Below are 20,463 nucleotides of genomic sequence, written 5' to 3' on the forward strand. Positions count from 1 at the left end.
GCAGTCCCAAGAGGGAACAATGCCGCGCGGACTATCCCGGCGCCACCCACCTGAGGCGCTCTCCGCCATGCGTAGAGTCAGCGTCTCTGTAGGGCCCTAGTGTTGCTTCGAGCAGAAGTTCACGGGATCCTAATATTAGACACATTGTCATGATAAGGAGGGGTGGATTCTTGCTGATGGCACCGAGATCCTCAGCTCGACGTCTTGTCCGACCAGGTTCTGAGCGAAGTCCGGAACGGTGGCACTGCCGCTCGCAGCGCCCGCGTATGCGCTACCCATCGAGAGCCGGAGTGACGTCTTTCCGGCGACTGTGACGCATGCCGCCACATCGAGCACATGCTCGTAGCGAGCAAGACTTTCCGATCAAGGTCTCTCCAGCGACGCGCCCTGCTACGACGCAGACGGACCCTCCCAGCGCCTAGAGCGGGGGCGAGGAGCTGGCCGGAGACATCGAGGCGAGCTTAGATGGTCACCCGTCGCCCTCGCGACAACGACTGAGCGAGGGAGGAGGAAGCGGCACGCGCGAGACGAGATACACCTCGCCGAGCCTGACCCTGTGCTTCGCCTATCCCGCCACGCTCCATCCTGGCCGATCCCTATCCTGGGTGGACAGTCACCTATCCAGCCCGACTCCTCTGCGTCTAGCCGCCCTTACCAACTCGGTGCGGCTCGGCGTCGATCGCCATCTTGACAATATGCTGCCCCCAGCGCCTCTCTGCGTCCTGGTGATTCGCGTCCGGGCACCCCCTCTGTCTCGCCCCAGCTGGCGCGAGTTACCGCGGAACCCCCGTGTTGACTTGGTGTTCGTTTTGAGGATGACGGTATGCCGTTTTAGGGGTTGGACGCTGCTGCCTCGCTAGAGTCCGGACAGGGGGTGAGATCTCCGTGTGCTCTAGATGCTGACAGGGGTCGGGCCCACCCACCTAGGTTCGCTCGACAGTGGCACGCAGTTGACTCGTTCTGCCGCAGCACCCGAGGGCGTGGAACCTGGACTCAGTCGCCCTCGAGGGTGGGGGACATCGGCTGGACAGCGCCGGAGAGCATCATGTCAGCATATTCCCACGGAGTACGCGTAGGAGAGGCAGAGCCAAGCTCTCACAAGGGGGGGGGGGGAGGTGCGCGCGTCCTAGTCCAGATGCGATCACGATACCATCACCTTGGGAGACCCGCACTTTTGCTGAGATCCAAACGGGTCTCATGACCCATCCAAGTGGTAAGCCCCGTCGACAAGGCATCACTCATAGGTCAGCTTCGTGCATCTCGCACGTGGCAGGAATTGGCGCTCGACCAGGGTCCGTATAGGTACGTAAGGTAGCTAATCCACCTTGAACGCTCACGAAATGCTCTCTTTTCTCTCGTCTACGGCTGAGGAGTCTTGTCGAGGTCTATGTATCCCTCGGACCCGTGCCGCAAACTCCATGTCTCGTAAAAGGAATCCCGGGATTTTATCGTAGTTCTTCGGCAATCCTAACCGGCAGGGTAGGCATTAGCAGCAGCAGACTTAGGACAAACTGTAGTGTAGATATACCTAGGTGCAACAGAGCATGGAGTTTCCCCCACAACATCGAGAGCAGGGTACCGTTGTGAAGGAAAGGAATTAAGGAAGGGGAAAAAACGTGGCAGTTAAGCGACAAGGTGAGCCTCATCTTCAGCTGCAATCTGCATACGTGTATGTAATGTGAGTAGCATCTATCGACGGGAGCGTAGATGCACGTATAGACGGGCGTAGGTACGGATGGATCCAGGCAGGGGGGTGGATGGCCGCTGACGCAGGTACTGGAGTCAACGCCAGAGCGCCTAAAAATAACGGGATAAGCCCTAGCACCAGCCTCGTCCTCAGCTGTAATCATGACAGTTACTGCTTCGGTAGTATGGCTATGCTCGGTCGCCTGCCAAGCCAGGGGTTGAGTCTATGCGATGATAGGGGTTAGTCATAGGCGAACCCACCTTCAATGAGACAAATCTCATTTATCCTCTGCGTAACGATCTTAATGATCGAGTCGATAACCATGTGATGGAATCCTGCCACTATTATTACTCTTATCAGTTGCTGAGGTAGCCCGTCTGCCTCATCTTGCCAGAGGATCGCGGGGGCTGTAACGAGATAAGGGGAACCGGAGGGGGCTCTGTCGTAGGTATAAAGCGAACGATCTGCCGGCACAGAATGGACCTCTTTCCCTCGATACCACGGACATCCAGCTTCTTGTTCTATTCTCCGTTACAATACACAACAGTCTCGTTCGTGCCACTGTTACAATGCTGTCCCGAAACACCCTCAACGTCTGGGCCGCCTTCGCCTGGGCTGCCGCCGCCGTGCCCACCTTCCAAACCAGCAGTGGTGAAGGCCTCGTGCAGCTTCTGGAGAGGGCGTCATCTCCCACCTTGAACTTCTCGACCTCTCCCGAGGCCTCGATCGTATATCCCGACGACCCTAGCTGGGCGGCCGACACCCACCGTTGGAGTCGCTGGGCCCCTCCGGATTTCGGTGTCGCGTTCCTCCCCGCCACCGAACAGGACGTCACCACGGCTGTAAGTTGGCCCCGAGGATTCTTATAGACTCACAAGAGCTTACACGTTACGCGTAGTTGAGATACATTACGGATCGCAACATCTCGTTCCTGGCCACGTCAGGCGGCCACGGTAGTACCGTCACCCTTTCTAGTGTCGAGGACGGTGTCGCCATCAACCTCGTGAACTTCAACAATGTTACCGTGAACGATGCCGACGAGACCATTACCGTTGGTGGTGGTGCTCACTTCCGTGACGTCTGGGTAGCTGCCTACGCGGCTGGCAGGGAGTTGGGTTAGTACTATATCTCCCCCTCCCCCTATTTGGCCTCCTGTCAAGTGAGATTGGTTTGCTAATACGTACATACACAGCTCTCTCGACTGCTTGCGTCGGTGTCGGAGGTACCACCGTCGGCGGTGGTCACGGATGGCTTCAGGGCAAGTATGGTCTGGTCATCGACGAAATCGTCAGCATGCGCGTAGCTCTCTGGGACGGCACCATCGTCACCGCGTCCGCCACCGAGAACTCGGATCTGTTCTGGGCCATGCGGGGATCCGGCCAGAACTTCGGTATCCTGCTTGAGTTTACGTTGAAGACTTGGCCGCAGACCAACGGAGGCAACATTTACAATGTCGACATGTCCTTCACCGACGACTCTCTCGAGGGCGTCGTCCGCGTCATCAACGAACTCATCCCGAACCAGCCCGCAGACCTTGGTATGGACTTTGTCATGTTCACTAACGCGACCACCAACACTGTAAGTACTTGTAAACCCCTCTCTAATCGCTAACGCATAGCTGACTGTATAATTAGCCCCAGCTCTACCTCGGCTTAGTTTACTTCGGTGACCGCGCCAAGGGAGACCAACTCGCCTCTCGCTTTGCTACCTCGAAGAAGGCCGGCATTCAGCGCACGCATTACAACGCAACTGTGGCTCGGTGGGACGAGCTCTCGGATGTTGCTGTCGGCGGCTTCATCGACGTGGCTTGCTCTGGAGACAACACCGGCGATGTCGATGTCGAGAACCTCAAGGTCAACGTTTACACCGCGAACCTGAAGCAGATAGACGTACCCCAGACCCGGCAAGTCTACAACGCCTACAAGAACTTCATCAGGAAGAACCCCGCGGCATCCAGCTCGACCGTACTGTACGAGGTATTTTCGCAGGAGGCCGTCAAGGCGGCGAAGGATGCGGACACGTCCTACGGCAACCGCAACCAAGCCAACGTCCTTCTCCTGCTCCAGGGCATCTTCGTCGACGACAGCGTCGGCCCCGCCGTCGACGCTTGGGGCAAGGAATGGCGCGACAAGATCACCAAGAGCTCGGGATACCCCAAGCAGTACGTGTACATGAACTACGCCCACGGCGACGAGCCGCTCGAGTCCATGTACGGCTACGAGCCCTGGCGTCTGGAGCGTCTTCGCAAGCTCAAGGGGAAGTACGACCCCCACGGATTCTTCAACCACTACAACTCGGTGCTCGGCACGACAGCACAGGGTTACTAAGGGCTCGAGCGACGAGCGATTATAATCCGGGCGGGCGATTCGGCGGCTTTTCGACCTGATCCCTTTTCACTCTTTCTGACCCCTTTATAGAGAGATTGGCATACCATAGAGCTTATAGATACGCGCTTCAAAGCCTATAGACATACTGTATAACTAGCTCATAGATATTACATTGTACAACATACCAATACACTTTTTGCAGTTTTCAACGCATGATAACATATAATACAAGCTCCGAGATGCACTTGGTGACGGATCTACTCCCACTGTAAGCGCTACAGCAGTAGATGTTATTAATAATTTCTATTAACGCAGCCACGTAATTCCCAATGCATCAGTGTGTTGACAATACACACTTCTGTACGAAGACGTGTTCCAGAGTTTAAAGACGCAGCCGCGAATGCCACCGGTCGGAAGAGCACATTCGCGTTCAAGATATATATAGGATTTTTGGTGATCTGAGTGATTTTGTTTTTGAGATTTCGAATATTTGTATGAAACCATGACTATTAATACAGTCTGCCGTTGAAATTCCCACTACACCCTTGGATCCTGCAAACACACAGATTTCATTATGATTGACACATGCTAGGGCAGAATCAGAACACATTTACACACAAACCAAGAACTCAACAACTATGATTGCTAAAGGGTATTGTATATTTATTTGTTGCGATTATCAGGGTGTTTTTGTATGACCTCAGGGTCAGAGGAAGCCAATTATATGGCCAAGCTCTCTGATTGCGGTATGTATAGAACACACACCACTGTATGCTATCACCATATTCTCGCAAACAAGCTCAATAACGCGATCCTTCTTCCCGGACCTTCGACCTGGTTCAGTGTTGGGGTACTAAGGATATAAATAACGGTATAAAAAGCCATACTTCCCCAGTCCTGCCTGGACGGCCATTTTTATCAACTACCTCCACAACCACGGCTAATATATATTCATGGTCAACGCAACAGATCAGATTCTCTCTAAATCATTCTCAACTTGAGAAACCAATCCTATTGATGCCGGTCTTGTCTGATACCTGGAATGTTATGATCCTTTAACAGCTCGACACGTAAAATCCTATATGTATATATTGTCATACATCCACCTTTGCGCATCCGTCTCTTTCACCAGTATCTCTTTTCTCAATGTCGGTCAACGTCAGATAAAGCAAGCTGTCGTGTAAATAGAGATGTAGAGTCGCCAAGGACTAAACATGGATATAGACGAATCCATGCCCACCACCTCTACGCCAACTGATGAACCCGGCAGCGAAGCCGATATAACCCTCCTACCATACAGACAGAGGGGACAGACCAGTAACTCCCGATAATGACCCGAGTTGGGAGCCACGGGCGTGTCAAATGGTCACAGAAATTTAAGCACCTCAGGCACGGCTTGGAATCGCGCACCGAAGGAGTCGAATTTGCTGTACGGTGATCCGTTCGGACTCGAGTAGCTGGATGACTGGCAGTTCCCCTTTTGGGCGTCGCGGATGGGAATCTAGATACTCGGCATTAATTCAGTGTCGTTTCCAGCCCACTTCAAACCTACCAGAAGAGGCAAAATAACCAGTTCCTATTTAACGTCGGCGAAATCGCGGTCACGTATCCGCCAAGCGCTCCCAGAGTCTGGAGATTCAATCGTGTAGCTGCAGTCGTGCGCGGCGTCCAACAGATTCCTGACCAGTTGCTGTTGTTATGAGGCGTTTGTGGGAAAGTTACAAGCCCCCTACTTCCTATCCTGCATAGTTAGACATTCCCTCGATACCTTTTTGGGGCCGTCGATGTTTCTCATCCATCCTGTGGAGCATCCTCGGGGCGGAGACGGCATGACCTGTGTGGGTGGCCCGGTAGGGACCACATCGGGAGGGGGCGGTTGGAGTATCATTAGAAGTCCTCGGGTCCGTCTAGCATCGAGAGTCGTTTCCATTACGTCTAAACATCGCCCAACGGCGACTGGAGGGACCCAGCAACGGTCCGACACGACCTCGAGGGGGGCCACAATAGTTTTGACTGACCTGGACCCAGCTTGACTACCTCAACTCAAGGCGACGACCAGTGAGGAACCCCGTCACGCGACGTATATCTCAGTGGCACTCTCCTGATTCAATCTTGACCCTGTAGCGAGCTTTCGCCAAGTGAGGTTTTCCGATCCACGGGGCATCGTTCCTTGTTGCGGCCACCTAGAGCCTACCCATATTGTCTGGGGGCTACCTGACTATTTCAACAAGATGTACCATTGCGGACAATGCGCGGGTACTAGTTCCTCCGAGTGCTTCTTCATCTAATGTTCCCCTTTTCCGTTATCGTAATGACCGCCGCAACCCATTGCTGGGCACGTCAAAGTATATCCAATCGGTGCAAATAGGGCGCACGTAGCACTAACGTCTGAAAGGGGGGGATACCACGAGTAGGTCACCTCTCTGTCTCGATACCGATCAAGAAGTCCCATGCTGGTCCTCCCGGTACCTACCAAACACATCAATACGAGCAAGCAGCCATTTGTGGTGTACCCGCCTTCGCTTGGGTCACGATAGCAACCACCAAAACGCATCTGAGGTACCAGAGGGGTTATATGATCAAACAGCCCACGCCCATTGCTTTTGGTATTTTACTTCTGACGCCTTTCAATGGCGGGTGGGTTCGAGATACCACGCAGACCCCTCTTCTTTGGCCCTTTTCTTTTTTTTGAATACCATCTCAACGGCCACTCGGATGACGGACTCCTTGCGCTCAACGAGCGTGGCGCGGCGGGGATGCCATATATGAGCTCCAGGACAGCCCCGTAGGAAGTTCAAGGGATCTGCAGGACCTCCTTAACCAGCAATGGTTAGCCAGACTACCTGTGGGTACCTGTACCGAAGGGAGGATGGGTTCCTTGACCCAATTGACATTTGTATTCGGTCCTTCGATCACCCGATTCCGCGACCAAACACCTTCCCCCATAATGAATCACGGCTCGACTTTTCTTCCGTAGCCGCTGAAGCCAACATATAAATTTCTCAACAGGACATCATCCCGTCCCTCCCGTCCCTCTCTCCCTTCCCACAAAGCCCCCCCAAAACTCCCTAAATCACAATGTCTGTAGGTGGGCATTATGACAGGAAGAATGCGGCTTTCCAGACCTCGCGTCGGGCCCATGTTGTCTGTTGTCCTCTCGCCGTCTAAGTGTTTCATCGCCCAAAATTGATGCTGCGGCTCATGGTCTTCCCGCGGTCTACCCGTATACGCTGTTTCAGCACCAGGCGGGCTCCGCGCGCAAGCTATGGAAGTTTGGCGGCGGGAATGGACGATTCTAATTTCCAGACGGTGTCGTCGCCACGGTAGTTGAAGAGGTTCGCGTCGGCATGTCCCTTATTAGAGGGGTCTCGTGTCAGCGATGGGTTCAACGCGGCACGTTCTGTGGCGAATACTGCACGCGCATACGATGCCGTCGCGTCTCAGGCACCGGCTGCATTGTTGTCGCGTTGCGGGGGGGGGCGAGGGAGGGGCATCGCTGCACTAGCCCGCTAAGGTGCCTAGGCGGGGAGGCAAAATTTGGCCCCTGGCAGGGCACTTTAGTGGGCAACGTGCTAACAATAGGCAACTTGATAGGCAACTTGGGTGTGGGTGGGTCTGACGGTGGTTGAATTAAGCTACTTGACTAGTCACGTGGCGACTGTTTAACTGGCCATTGAATCATCAGGCTGGCTCGATAACGCACGTGCCTCGTTGTTACACACACTTGCCTACCAAGTCACAGGCCCGGGTAGGGGATCAATTCGAAAGCCTCGAGTCGCCCGCAAGCACGTAGGTGAATGGCGTCGCGCCAAACTGAGCGAGTGGGCTTCGCTGTTGGCAAGTTGCCATTCTGCTAATAAGGACCTGTGGATAACGCTAATAGCAGGGTAGTAAAGGAGAGTGTGAATGCGTGCAAACCCGAGGATCCACGGCCCGCCAAGACGTAGTCACCATAGCCGTCATGGGGAGACATGGGGAGGCAGGGGCACCTTTCCTGCGATTCGAGTATGAAATTTCTTAACTCCGTTGCGCGAACCGAACGAGATCGTATATATACGCACCCCCCAAAAAAGAATGAGAGATATGGTAGCCATACCTATTCTCCACATCACCCTGGAGACCAGTGTGTGCCCTAAGGAAGCGTTATGGCGGCCTGGCAACCGAGTTCGCCTCGCGAGGTGACTACGTTAGTTGGCTACATCAGTTGGCCACGCACCCACAGGAGGGGCCGCACGGTAAGAGAACAGTCCCCATTGTGAATAATCGAGTAGTCGTTCCGTCGTTGCCCCGTCCAAGCCGGCCCATTGTGGAGGCCCCAAAAATAGGGCAGATTTCCATCTACCCAAATATAAATTTATGGACTACCTCCTAATCCTTCTCCCCAATTCCTCCCCATCCTTCCCCCAGAACACTCCCTACTATCCCTACTATCCCTACTATCCCTACTATCCCTACTATCCCTACTATCCCTACTATCCCTACTATCCCAACCGCAATTTACCTACCATACCAGTTCACCTTCCCATCACAATTCATCAACCACAACTTAGTACCTCTTACATCTCCAGAAGATCTAGGAACTGCTACTATCACCAGCCAAAGGGGAACTACAGGCTAACTCCATACACCTACAGGTCTTCGGCCTGACATCACCGGCCGAAATTTACTACCTCTGAGTTGTAGTATTTACATATCGGACTCTGTACCCGATATGACCCAAAAATTTCCCACCAGTTTCCCTCAGCCCATAGCTTCATTCAACTCCTATCCCACCGACCCGCATGTCGGCGAATACGTCACGATGGACCCGCACGCTCACCCTCCCCCCAGTGAGCAACCCCCTCGAGTGTCCCACGAAGATGTGGTAGCGATGATGGAGTCCGCCGTTGGCGAATTCCAGGGCTTCATAAAACGCCCGGGTGACTTCGAGGTCATCATGCGGGAGTATCTCAGCCTCCATAACAAAGACACTACGAGGGCAATCGGTATGCCGACCACCTTTGGCGAGAAGCGGAATCTGGTCCGGGCCCTGTTTGATGCCTGCCACGACTTCGGGCAGATATACGAGCCGGCACACGGCCAAAGTGTCAAGAGACTACAGAACGGTTACTATACCGATCTCGAGAACGAGCTAATCCTCTGGAAGCTCCTGGTAAGTATTCCCTAAGACTTAGCTGATGACTCCGAACTAACCGTTGCTTTTCTTCAGGAGTCAATTTGTGAGGCCCAGCGTGGCCATTGCTTAATTCCTCAATACTCCAATTGTCGGGATCGGGCCTACGACCATTACGACAACTTTCAGGCCCGGTTTAACTCCACCATTGAGGCCCTTCGTGTAGGTTTTGAGATGCTACCATTCATAAATAGCCTTGCTAACTGTTGTATAGTCTTCGAAGGACCTTGTCGCATCCTTATTCAGCAACGAACAGTTTGTTCATCGGCTCGCGTGGCGGCCCAAACATGAGCTTAAGGCAAGTCACCCATTGTGGATGATGCCACACGGCGTTACCAGGAGATGAAACTAACTATCTCGCAGCTCAAGGCCACTAACAGAAACCTCAACAATAAGAGGGACATGCAGAAGGCGATCGGCATGCACGTCGCGGCGCGCGACGATATCCACGAAAACAACGATGGCGAGCTCGTTGATTCCAGCGGCCAAGTCTACGGCCGAGCGAAGAAGCGGTCGAAGGCACTCGATAACACGCTCTCGAAAGTGCAGCCTCGTAACCGCACTACTACCAGTAACCGACGCGGTCGCGTGACACCCCCGACCCGCCGAGAAACCACCACCAGCGCCAGCGACAGCTCTCCCGCTGTCGCTGTCCCTGACGCAACTGCCAACGCGACGGTTAGTCGAGAGCCGAGCCATGAGTTCTCGGAGAATTAGGATTTCTCAGGTAACTCTATCAGCGATACGAATATTAAAGTCTCGTCTGCAGACCAACCAAGCTCACCCACGCAATTGGCTAGCCCCCGCGTCCCCCAACCCCTCCCCGACACGATCTCCCCGCCCATGGGAATGAACCAGCCCTTGTCTTCCCTGCCGATTGCCCCCATTCCCCTCGATACCCCACAGAGCCAGCACCTCACGAACGCGGAGCCTGGTTTTGACTACCTCGCTAGCGCAGAGCCCGGTTTTGACAACTTGCCAGCGCCGATCACCGGGCCTATGTCGCTCTTCACCAACGGCCTGGACCCCGACCAGCCCTTCGTCGATCCGTACCCGCCGCTCACCTTCGCCCCGGAGCCCGCGGGGCTGGCGGCCGCTGGCCCCACGACGGAGCAGGCCGCGTGCCTCGTCCGGGACGCCGTCTTCACGGAAACCTTTGACTTTACCGACGACTCGATGTTCCAGACGGTGGTCGGAAACTGGGAATTCGGCAACGTCGACTTTAACTTGGACTTCGGCGCCGGCATGAACGGGACGCTCTGACTCGGGTGCACGAACCGGGCATGGGGCGGGCCCCTGTGGCTCTGACTAGCCGCTCCGTGACGATCTGACGATCTAACGATCTCACGATAGTACGATGTTACGGTTTCCCGACCGTCCCTACTATTCTGCTGTTGCTGTTTCTTCGTTTCCTTCTTCACTCCTCATTATTGCTTTTCATGTGGGATTTACGTTGCTACACACGGTCATTATCACCTAGGGTCGGGATGGAGGGATAACTTCTGGGAACACACTCGTTTTGCCTCCCCGGGGTCTCGAGGGCCGGAGGAGGGCGGAGGAAAAGGTGGCGGCGCAGGGATCGGGAGTTTTGGCGCTAGGGTAGACGGCGCGGGAACTTATGTGATTGTTATGTGATTGCTACCGGATACCCCTTGTTGTTATACGCCGGGCGAGGCTATCCCGAGTCCGGCGTGGATCGGAGGTACTGTACGCGATCTTGTGGCGGTTTGTGGCATTTGTGTAAATTAGGACCAGCACCCCGTCGCGCAGCTGCTCGGTGTCGCGGTCGACAGGTCAGTTTACATGCCATAGACCATGTTTGCTTGTAGCCCAAATAAGATCTTACATACTACGACTTGGACTAGGCCTCAGTAGAAGAAGCATCGAATAATAAAGAAAATAGATATAATCCTGTGCCAATAGTTGTTGGCTCTCGGCAAGCTGCATGTGATTCTGCGTGTGTGTGTGGGGGGGGGGGGTTGCGTATCGCTTGGTCTCTGTGAGCCGTGGAGGGCACAAACAATAATAGAAGACCATCAACTGGCCGTGCCTCATCTACACGCCACGGGCATCCCTCGCAAGAGACGTATGTTTTCATACGATTGATCAGTAAGTATCTAACATAGGCGGAGTGCCTCCATGTCAGCGGGTAGATCTGAGATCGAGCCCCATTGACCATCCCGTCTTGGCGATAATCGAAGGGACTTGCTCGATATGGTCAGATATTCGCGTTATGATTGGCTGCTGCCGGTACCCCTGTCATTGGGGCCTGCAGGTACCCACAGGTACCTCACGGTACGGACCGGTTTGGGTGGGGATGCCTGCTAATACTACAGGTACCCACCTCTAGCACGGACACCTAGAGAGGTACCTATGGATTCCCTTAGGAGCTGCCTTACTTACCACCACCTCTAGGTACCTAATATAAAGCAGATACAGATACCTCCTGTAGTAAGGGGTACTCATACTGGATGCAAAACATATACCTGCCCAGGTACCTCTTATATTAGAATATTTGTACACGCGAACGAGATGACCACGCCGCCTGTCAGACGATACATTGCCTGTGTACCAACTTCCTATGTAAGTGGCAGTTCAGGATGACAGGCAAATGACGACAAGGGACGACGAGGACAGTTACGCTCTGTTACGTCAGCACTTCGGTGGCACTAAAGACAACTCGCCATTCCATGCTCAACCTGGAAGTCTACATGGCTGATCGTCGTATCGAATCTCTCTATCCTCCAGGGAACAGCTGCAATACCCGATCCCAGCCCACTTGTTGTCGTCGTTCCCCTCCTTCCTTGACGTCAACGAACACAATCCGCCACGCGCGAGCCGCAAGGGCGAGCACGTGGTGACCTGCTGTGTTGGACCCGAGGAGTAATGGACATCCTGTTCAGTATAAGAATCGGGCTGGGCTCGCCTCGCCGGGACTTCCCATCTCCAATTCTTGAATCTCCGACTATCTTACCTCAAAGCACCCAGTCGAACAAGTTCTCATGTCGTCACATATCGTCTCCGACACAGCACAGAGGGTGAAGAACATGGTTGTTGGCGAGAAGAACCGCAAGGTCGCCGACCTCGACGCCGTCACCCAGGATGTGTCGCCAAAGGATAGGATCACCTCCGACTTCGGCGTTAAGGAGGGCAACGTGGACGAGTGGCTGCGCGCAGTCGACCAGGACAAGACAGGCCCGGCACTGCTGGAGGATTCATTCTCTCGCGAGAGGGTTCGTCGAGGCAGCAAAACCGCCCATCCGGAATAGCTACTAACTCGTTCAGATTCATCGATTTGACCATGAGCGCATTCCCGAGCGGGTTGTCCACGCTCGAGGAGCCGGCGCGTTCGGCAACTTCCGGCTATTCCAGAGCATCGAGGACGTAACCAGCGCCGGCGTTCTCACCGATACCTCCCGCGAGACACCCGTCTTCGTTCGCTTCTCCACCGTCCAGGGCTCCCGCGGCAGCGCTGATACCGTTCGCGACGTACGTGGATTCGCCGTCAAGTTTTACACGCAGGAGGGCAACTGGGATATCGTCGGAAATAATATCCCCGTCTTCTTCATCCAGGATGCCATAAAGTTCCCCGATTTCGTCCACGCCGTAAAGCCGGAGCCCCACAACGAGGTGCCGCAAGGGCAGACTGCGCACAACAATTTCTGGGATTTCGTCTTCATGCACACGGAGGCCACCCACATGTATATGTGGGCAATGTCGGACCGTGCCATCCCCCGCTCCTACCGCATGATGCAGGGCTTCGGCGTCAATACGTTCGTGCTGGTGAACAAGAAGGGCGAGCGCCACTTCGTCAAGTTCCACTTCACGCCCGAGTTGGGTGTGCACTCGCTGGTCTGGGACGAGGCGTTGAAGATAGCTGGCCAGGATCCCGATTTCCACCGCAAGGACTTGTACGAGGCGATTGAGAACGGGGCATATCCGAAGTGGAAGTTCGGCGTCCAGTTGATTCCCGAGTCCAAAGAGCACGATTTCGACTTCGACATCCTCGACGCGACAAAGCTGTGGCCTGAGGATCTCGTCCCGGTTCGATATATCGGCGAGCTCGAACTCAATAGAAACGTCGACGAGTATTTCACCCAGACCGAGCAGGTGGCATTCTGCACATCCCACATGGTTCCAGGGATTGCCCACTCGGACGATCCTCTTCTCCAGGGACGCAGCTTTAGCTACTTCGACACGCAACTCTCTCGACTTGGGATCAATTGGCAGGAGCTTCCCATTAACAAGCCTGTCTGTCCTGTTATGAATTTCAACCGCGATGGACAGGGTCGACACACGATCAGCAGAGGAACGGTCAACTACTGGCCGAATAGATACGAATTACGACCACCTGCCCAGGCATCCGAAGGCGCGTATCCGGAGCCCAATTTCCCCGTGCGAGGGGTCAAGGCGCGAACCAAGAGCACCAAGTTCAGAGAACACTACAACCAGGCCCAACTGTTCTATAACAGCCTCTCAAAACACGAGAGGCAACATGTTGCGGCCGCTTTCTCGTTCGAATTAGATCACTGCGATGACCCTATCGTATACGAGCGCATGTCGCAACGATTGGCAGAGATTGATCTGGGACTGGCCCAGACGGTGGCCGAGATGGTTGGAGGCACCAAACCTGACAAGGAGACGAGGGAAAATCACGGCAGGAGGGCCACTAAGCTCAGCCAAGTCGAGTTCCGACCCGACGAGCCAACTATCAAGAGCAGACGCATCGCTATACTTATAGCTGACGGATTCGATGGAGCGGTCTACGCCGCCATTAAAGCGGCAATTCAGACATCCAGCGGGCTCCCGTTTACGATTGGTACGCGCAGGTCGGAAATATTCGCCGCTAATTCGTCCCAAAACCCGGGGAGCGGCGTAAAGCCCGATCATCATCTCGAGGGGATGCGATCCACGTTGTTCGATGCCGTATTTGTCCCCGGCGGTGCGGAGTCGATCGAGACCTTGTCCGAGAGCGGGCGGGCGCTGCACTGGCTTCGTGAAGCGTTCGGCCACCTTAAGCCTATCGGTGGCACCGGGGAGGCGGTCCAACTGTTCCAATTAGCATTCCCGATACCCGAGATTCGGGTCTCGACAGATAGCAGGCCAGTCGAATCCTACGGAGTAGTAACGATGAGCAAGGCAGCCCCTGACAGGCTAAGGGAAGCCGTAGACATCGTTAAGGAGGGGACGGGGTTCTTGGACAAGTTCTGGTACCAGATTTCGCAGCACAGAAATTTCGATAGGGAACTGGCGGGGCTCAACGCGCGGGTCGCATATTGATCATGGTGATCAGCAGGTGGTAGTACGCGTGGCAGGGATCTAGAGATGGGAGTCATTCGTGGACACTCTTGAGCGATAGCGACGAGTTCCAGATTCCGGGAAAGTAATTCACACTCTCTCAATCCCAAGTAGAAGGCGAGACTGCGGATAATGGCCGTTGTGTTAGTTGGCTGCGTGCGGGGGTCCGACCCGGACACGAGGAGCCATTTCAGATGGAGGGGAACCGGAGCGGCTCTCATGTGACGTGGAGTACACAGACCCTCTGCCCCTATTTCTCCGGAAGATGTGATTCTGCAATCGCCTGCATTTTAATCCGCCCTTCGTCGGTCGGGCTTTCGAAGCCAGCTGCCGTGCTGGCCGTACCACGGACGCTGCGTGCCCAGAAATCTGTGAGTGGTGATTGCTTGGCGGCGGCGTACAGGCTGCACTGGTAAAGGCAGCTAGGTTGGATTTGCGCCTCGTAATAAATAAGAAATGCCAGAAACGCTTCGAAACGGGACGGCCATTCCGCTGACCAATTCCAGACCAGAAGGGAGGATCCCCACAGGTGGAGTGGTGTATGGAACCAGAAGGGATCTCGCTATGGGAATGGCAATTAGCAAGAATATAGCCGGCACCGGTTAATCCGGAGATGTTTCTTAGCAGCCTGTCGGTTGATCGAAACAATGCCTTCAGTCGTTATTGCGCGGAAAGGCAGGGTGAAAGCATGGGCAGAATATCAGACAACGCGCCCGTAAGCAAGATGTGCTATCGGCTGCGGAGAGAAGACATGGTGTCGTGGTCTCTCCGCAGTAATATAAAGGCGATACGGGGGCTAAGGCGCCAGATCCTAGGTAGGCGGAAACAGCAGCAGCATCGTGGATGGCGTAGGCCCATGTGTTAGGCGTAATATATAAACCGGAACCGACACCTCGAACTCCCGTAGCGAAGTCGATCGAACCGTCTCTGCTTCTCCCCTCTCGCCGCCCCTCTCTCATCCGAAAGTCAGTCAACAACCCACCTGCGTCGCGCCCAAGGTAATCCGCAACCAACATGCGCGTAACCACTCTACTAGCCGTGGCCTCGGCACCCCTCGCGGCGCTCGCGGCGCCTGTGCCGGTCCCGCTGGCGGCAGTCGCGGCTCTCATCGCGAGGCAGGGGACCTCCAAGTTCTGCGAGCGGATCACGCCGGCGCCGTCGGCCGAGGAGACGGAGAAGCGGTTCAACGAGTTCGCGGACCTGTTCCTCGTCAAGAAGGACGTGTACAAGGCCTTTGAGTACATCTTGCCCGAGTACATCGTGCGTCGAGCCCTTCCCCCTTCCCCCTCCTCTCTCTCTCTCTACTTCCTTGCTCTCCCCTCCCTCTCCCTGAGGATTAGTAAGAGGAGAGAGAGAGAGAGAGACGGCACTAATACGACCGCGCAATATGCAGAACCACAACCCGCTGGCGCAGAACGGCGCGCAGAACGCGCTCAACATCCTGGGGCCGATCTGGGGCAGCCAGTCGATCACGGTGCTGGCCACCAAGTTCGAGGGCCCCATGTCGTGGCTCAACTACCGGAGCGGGTTCGGCACGATCGTGGACCGGTACCGCTGGGAGGACGGCTGCATCATCGAGCACGTACGTAGCGCGCCCCTCCTATTCTTTTTATCTCCCCTCTATCCTTAGCTTCTGGCGGACACGCGTGCTGATGTCAAATGCTGTATCTCGGCAGTGGGACCAAGGAGAGAGGTTCCCGGCGAATTAGGGCGGCACAAGGGTGCGAGGGACTGCGCAGGGGGGTAGAAATTCTAAGGATCGGGGATGCTGTATCTAGATATACGCCATCGCTTTTCCGATGACCTGAATTAGAGGCTTCATCTTGTCGCAGAATCGATTCATGAGACCTTGGGTGAACACGTGTCGCGGGCGCGTCTTGCCGTCTGAGTTGGACTCGTCGTGCCGTGGGAATGGGCGTAGCTAAAGCAAAGAAACAGAATAGAGTACCTAGGTCTAGTTCTAGAGACCTGGTTAACGGTGGCATTGCGGAAGCGGGCAAGCTGGCGGCAAACACGAGGTATGAAGTATTAGTAGAGAGGCCTGTCTATGTAAGCGTGAAGAAGACACGGCTGGGGTCGGCTGGTGGTGAAGGCAGACCATTTACCCGCCTTAGGTAATACCTAGCATTGACGATGGCTGGGCACATCGGGGCCTCGACGCGTTCACTAACAGGTAGCCGACATATGTGCCAATCTATTGTTGGCTCAGCACCTACCTATATGTCTCTGACGCCCGTCTTCTCTGAGCCTTGGAAAAAATGAGCTGTATTAACCTCGCTAAACCGGAAATTTCTGACGTCTCCGTCTTCTTATGCACTCGGAGTATCTTCAGCGCTGGCGACGCACCTACTGATTCTATACGCCTACACTTGTCTAGACACTCGTCACCATCCAAACCCTGCGGGAAGGACGCAAGGGAAAGAAAAAAAAATTCCGTCAGTATGCCTAAATTATATCTATCCGGCGTCTCATTCCGCGCTGTCTGGGGCTACCCGCCCTCCCATTCCAGCCCACCACTCTATCGCCGATGGTGCCGCGGCCTCAGCGCAGGCGGCGGTTCTGCTGGGCGTCGTGGCGCTTCTTGAGGCGGTAGGCGATGGCGCGCTTGCGGGCGGCGGGGGACTGGGTGAAGGCGGCGGAGCCGCCGAAGGGGCCGGCGACGGCGCTGTTGCGGACGCGGACGATGCAGACGTTGTCGGCGCCGCCGACGCTGCCGTCGCAGGTCATGCCGGCGGGCATCTGCACGGTCAGGGGGAAGTCGGTGTTGGTGGCGAGCGAGAGCCCGAGCACCGCGCCCGGCACGTCCTGCGTCACCTCGGCCGTCTGGAACGCGGCCGCGTCCGTCCCGCCCGACGTGCCGTCCACCGCCGCCTCCAGCGGCCCCGCCCCGTCCTGGTTGATCTGCCGGAACGTCATCGTGATCGACCCGTCGTCCGCGCACGTCGGCAGCCCCGCCGACGCGCCCGCGCCCGCCGTCGCCGCCACCCGCGTCTCCGCCGCCGTCTGCGTCTTGTTGCCCCGGCTCCCGCCGCTGCCCCCGCCGCCGATCAGCCCCGACAGCAGGTCGCCCAGACCCCGCCCGAAGACCCCGCCCCGCCCGTTCAGGAAGTTCGCCGAGATGTTGTCCTCCTCGCCGACCGAGTCCGCCGCGCCGTTGTTTTGCGGCGCCCGCGCCGTGCCCATGAAGTTCTGGATCATGGTGGCGGCGTCGATGACCCCGTTGCCCTGGGTGCGCCCCAGAGGGCCGGCTCGCCCGTCGCTGATCTCGCGGTCCCTGATGATCGCCGTGTCGGCTTGGGACCCGCACCGGTTGCTGCTGCAGTCGCGGGGCGTCCCGTCGGCAACTAGATGTGCACCTTCGTCAGCGATCGTTCTCCTCTCCCGGTGGTTGGACGTTTGCACTTACCGCTTAGACCCGGCATTGTGACTCCATTCGCCCCGGTGATAGAGGTTACGAGGCCGTGGCCAGAGACGGTGGCGAGAAGGCCAGAGACAGCAGCGATTGAGCCACGCATTTTGGTATTAAGGTGGGTATGAGCGCAGTGTAAACACTAGGAAGGACTAGACGATGAAAGGCCACCTGGGCAAGAGAAGAAAAGAAGTGAAGATATGAGCGCGAAGAACCTCGTTTGACACTGGCAACACCACAGGTAAGAATTCACTCGATGCCGTCTCTGTCGAGCTCTATATACTCGATCCCGATTGAGGTGAGTCCGAGCATCCTCGGTTCGCCTATCCCTCCAGATTCGTCTACTCTAGCGATTCGGCGATCCCAAACAACACCGCCCCGCCGGGGGCCTGTTGCGTAGTATTGTCCGAGATTTCCGAGACGATGGCCAAAACAAATACATAGCCAATCGCATTACACCGTTTGGTTTCTCCACGTTTCGGCCCTTGACTCGACGGCCAGAGTCTAGTTCAAGATGGACATCGCGCACGCTAGGGCAGGGGGGGAGGAGGCCAAGCCGCGAGTTTGAGGTTGCTGCGTTTCGAAAATTCCCCGGCCGCCAACACGATCGGAAAATCGTGTCAAACGCACATAGCCGGTAGGTAATAGTCCCGGCACTGAGGCAGTCGTTCATTGTTTCGCGTAGTACCTACCTACATATGTATGCTCAAGACCAATATCAACACTAGATAGACGCGCGGTAGCAAGCTAGGTGTTTCTATGTGCTCATTTTAGCGACTTGTCACTCTACCTACCTTGTCTCGCAGACCAATGGTCAATTGCCTCCTGTCTTCCAACTTCGCCGTCGTCAATGCGGGTGCGGTGCGGGGTGTCAGATTGCCCTCCATTGCCGCTCGCCTCGCCAAGAAGCCCTTCCTGTGGCTCCAGCCTCGGAGCACGGCACATGGAGGCGCAGCGGACAGGGGCCCCCAACAACCCCTGGGAAAATCTCATACCGACCAAAACTTGTGGCCAACCAATGGCAGCCGTGATGGCCGGTTTAAGTCATGCTTGCGAGCGCTCAAGCACCTCGCAGATGCCAGCGGAACCGTGGGGTGAGCGGAACAGGATGATACGCGGGCAGTGCTGGAGGGGGGGGGGGGCGAGCTCAGAGACCACCACGCTTGCGATCGCCTCGCATCCGGAAAATCATCCCCGGGTCTGGGTCTTGGGTTCGATGTTTCTAGACTTGTAGCAACTCTTCTTATCACTTGTCAGAGAAACAGCAGGAGTGGCGGTCTTTGCGCATCTCGTTTGGGGGGGCATGGTCCTATAATAGCAACTAGATCGCCGTCGGTTGGCTCTGCCGGGTGCGGCGTCAACTAATACGAATGTGCCGCGGGGAGTCAGGGTCGAGACGGTCAGACCGATGGACGTCTCGACGTGTTACCCCTTGGTCTAACAGCTGTCCGGCCTGGCGCCACATGCCCTCCGCCCGCCTATTTCCCCTCGCACCGATACGACCCCCCATTCATCGCTTCTGCCATCCCGCCGACACACTCGCCCTAGCTCGCCGGCCAGGTTGCGGCAATAGTGGTGTCGGCATGCGCCTCCTGTTCCTCTTCCCCACCTCCACCCGCACCCGGTTTCCTCTCCAGCCTCCCTCCCCTCCTCTTGTGTCGCCCCTCACCCTCCCTCGTTTCTCCGGTGGTGTTACTACCAGGTCTCCCCGACATCTTCGCCCTGCCGACTGCCGCCGTCGACCGTGCTCTGTTCCCGCATCAGCTCCTTGTCGTCGTCCCACATCCTGCGGAAGAGCTCCTGGTACCGCACCAGGGTGTCCAGGTCGCGGCGCAGCCGGATGAGTTGGGCGAGCAGGAAAAGCCCCAGACAGATGCACACAGCCAGCGAGATCCAGGTAGGCTGTCGGGTGTTGAACTTAATCTCGTCGAGCTACATGATGATAGATGCGTTAGGTCCCTGCTCCTAGGAAATATTTAAGGTGGAGGCTGGGGCGGGAGGGGGTTGTCTTTCTCTTTCTGGCCACGGTGAAACTAACTGCATTTTCAATTTTGACCGCAAATACTTTCTGAAAGTCGGCGGTAGAACTGTCTGTGAAGATGGGACTCGCGCCCCCGCTGTTACGCGACATCGTCGAGGATTTTTTGGATGAAGAGGTTTAGTTGTTCAGTGTGTCGAGTGAGAGCAACTCGATTGCGCCTCGACACGGTCCGTGGACTGCTACTTACTGTTCGACGATGGCATGCAGAATTGCGCGACAAAGCGTCGGGTTGGGCCATTTCTTATTATAATATTAGCATTCGCGTGTCGTTGGGACAAAGACAACATCGCCCACACTAATAGCGAACAAAAAGCCATTCGACCCAGGTTTCAGGACGCATCCGGATAAGTTGACATTTTATTAAACACAATTGGCATGTAAGCAATGCCCACCTTATGGCAACATGACAAGGTATGGGAAGCATTATCACTGTTAACTATTACTTCGCTCCGGACAGAGCAAATCCCTCTCGTTCCCGACTTATCGGATTCCATCACGGACGACACTATACCTGCATCTCAATAACAG

The 20,463-nt window shown here is 55.7% G+C and overlaps 6 protein-coding genes across 6 annotated transcripts; 4 read left to right on the top strand and 2 right to left on the bottom strand.

The window, feature by feature from the left end:
- Window positions 1-2,208: 2,208 nt before the first annotated feature.
- Window positions 2,209-4,014, top strand: GGS23DRAFT_618979 (uncharacterized protein; the record flags this gene model as incomplete). The annotated part of the gene is made up of 4 exons (XM_051520976.1): window positions 2,209-2,529; window positions 2,586-2,802; window positions 2,880-3,265; window positions 3,322-4,014. The coding sequence occupies exons 1-4, from the start codon at window positions 2,257-2,259 to the stop codon at window positions 4,012-4,014; spliced, it is 1,569 nt and encodes a 522-aa protein (XP_051367176.1). The 5' UTR covers window positions 2,209-2,256.
- A 4,739-nt stretch (window positions 4,015-8,753) lies between these two features.
- Window positions 8,754-10,654, top strand: GGS23DRAFT_618983 (uncharacterized protein). Its single transcript, XM_051520977.1, has 5 exons — window positions 8,754-9,166; window positions 9,224-9,349; window positions 9,402-9,446; window positions 9,551-9,888; window positions 9,988-10,654. Exons 1-5 carry the CDS (start codon window positions 8,816-8,818, stop codon window positions 10,448-10,450), a joined length of 1,323 nt encoding a protein of 440 aa, XP_051367177.1. The 5' UTR covers window positions 8,754-8,815; the 3' UTR covers window positions 10,451-10,654.
- A 1,231-nt stretch (window positions 10,655-11,885) lies between these two features.
- GGS23DRAFT_618985 (catalase) lies at window positions 11,886-14,467 on the top strand (the record flags this gene model as incomplete). Its single annotated transcript, XM_051520978.1, has 2 exons — window positions 11,886-12,420; window positions 12,473-14,467. The coding sequence occupies exons 1-2, from the start codon at window positions 12,190-12,192 to the stop codon at window positions 14,465-14,467; spliced, it is 2,226 nt and encodes a 741-aa protein (XP_051367178.1). The 5' UTR covers window positions 11,886-12,189.
- Window positions 14,468-15,340: 873 nt separating this feature from the next.
- GGS23DRAFT_445888 (uncharacterized protein) lies at window positions 15,341-16,493 on the top strand. Its single transcript, XM_051513974.1, has 3 exons — window positions 15,341-15,745; window positions 15,879-16,067; window positions 16,162-16,493. Exons 1-3 carry the CDS (start codon window positions 15,500-15,502, stop codon window positions 16,192-16,194), a joined length of 468 nt encoding a protein of 155 aa, XP_051367179.1. The 5' UTR covers window positions 15,341-15,499; the 3' UTR covers window positions 16,195-16,493.
- Window positions 16,494-16,733: 240 nt separating this feature from the next.
- On the bottom strand, window positions 16,734-18,120 carry GGS23DRAFT_618989 (uncharacterized protein). Its single transcript, XM_051520979.1, has 2 exons — window positions 17,892-18,120; window positions 16,734-17,829 (listed from the first exon to the last, which is right to left on the bottom strand). The coding sequence occupies exons 1-2, from the start codon at window positions 17,998-18,000 to the stop codon at window positions 17,027-17,029; spliced, it is 912 nt and encodes a 303-aa protein (XP_051367180.1). The 5' UTR covers window positions 18,001-18,120; the 3' UTR covers window positions 16,734-17,026.
- Window positions 18,121-19,589: 1,469 nt separating this feature from the next.
- Window positions 19,590-20,025, bottom strand: GGS23DRAFT_601436 (uncharacterized protein; the record flags this gene model as incomplete). Its single annotated transcript, XM_051519200.1, has 2 exons — window positions 19,590-19,826; window positions 19,933-20,025. 2 exons carry the CDS (start codon window positions 20,023-20,025, stop codon window positions 19,590-19,592), a joined length of 330 nt encoding a protein of 109 aa, XP_051367181.1.
- Window positions 20,026-20,463: the final 438 nt, after the last annotated feature.

Source organism: Durotheca rogersii, assembly GCF_024521655.1.
Source record: "Durotheca rogersii strain YMJ 92031201 chromosome Unknown GGS23scaffold_56, whole genome shotgun sequence".
NCBI classification, from domain to species: Eukaryota; Fungi; Ascomycota; class Sordariomycetes; order Xylariales; family Xylariaceae; genus Durotheca; species Durotheca rogersii.

Excerpts from the sequence above, each read along its gene's own strand:
- GGS23DRAFT_445888 (XM_051513974.1), top strand. The coding sequence starts at position 15,500 with ATGCGCGTAACCACTCTACTAGCCGTGGCCTCGGCACCCCTCGCGGCG. Across the intron at positions 15,746-15,878 it reads ACATCTTGCCCGAGTACATC|AACCACAACCCGCTGGCGCA; the intron begins GTGCGTCGAGCC and ends CGCAATATGCAG. Across the intron at positions 16,068-16,161 it reads ACGGCTGCATCATCGAGCAC|TGGGACCAAGGAGAGAGGTT; the intron begins GTACGTAGCGCG and ends GTATCTCGGCAG.
- GGS23DRAFT_618989 (XM_051520979.1), bottom strand. The coding sequence starts at position 18,000 with ATGCGTGGCTCAATCGCTGCTGTCTCTGGCCTTCTCGCCACCGTCTCT. Across the intron at positions 17,830-17,891 it reads CACAATGCCGGGTCTAAGCG|TTGCCGACGGGACGCCCCGC; the intron begins GTAAGTGCAAAC and ends GTGCACATCTAG.
- GGS23DRAFT_618983 (XM_051520977.1), top strand. The coding sequence starts at position 8,816 with ATGGACCCGCACGCTCACCCTCCCCCCAGTGAGCAACCCCCTCGAGTG. Across the intron at positions 9,447-9,550 it reads TATTCAGCAACGAACAGTTT|CTCAAGGCCACTAACAGAAA; the intron begins GTTCATCGGCTC and ends ACTATCTCGCAG. Across the intron at positions 9,889-9,987 it reads AGTCGAGAGCCGAGCCATGA|CCCCCGCGTCCCCCAACCCC; the intron begins GTTCTCGGAGAA and ends GCAATTGGCTAG.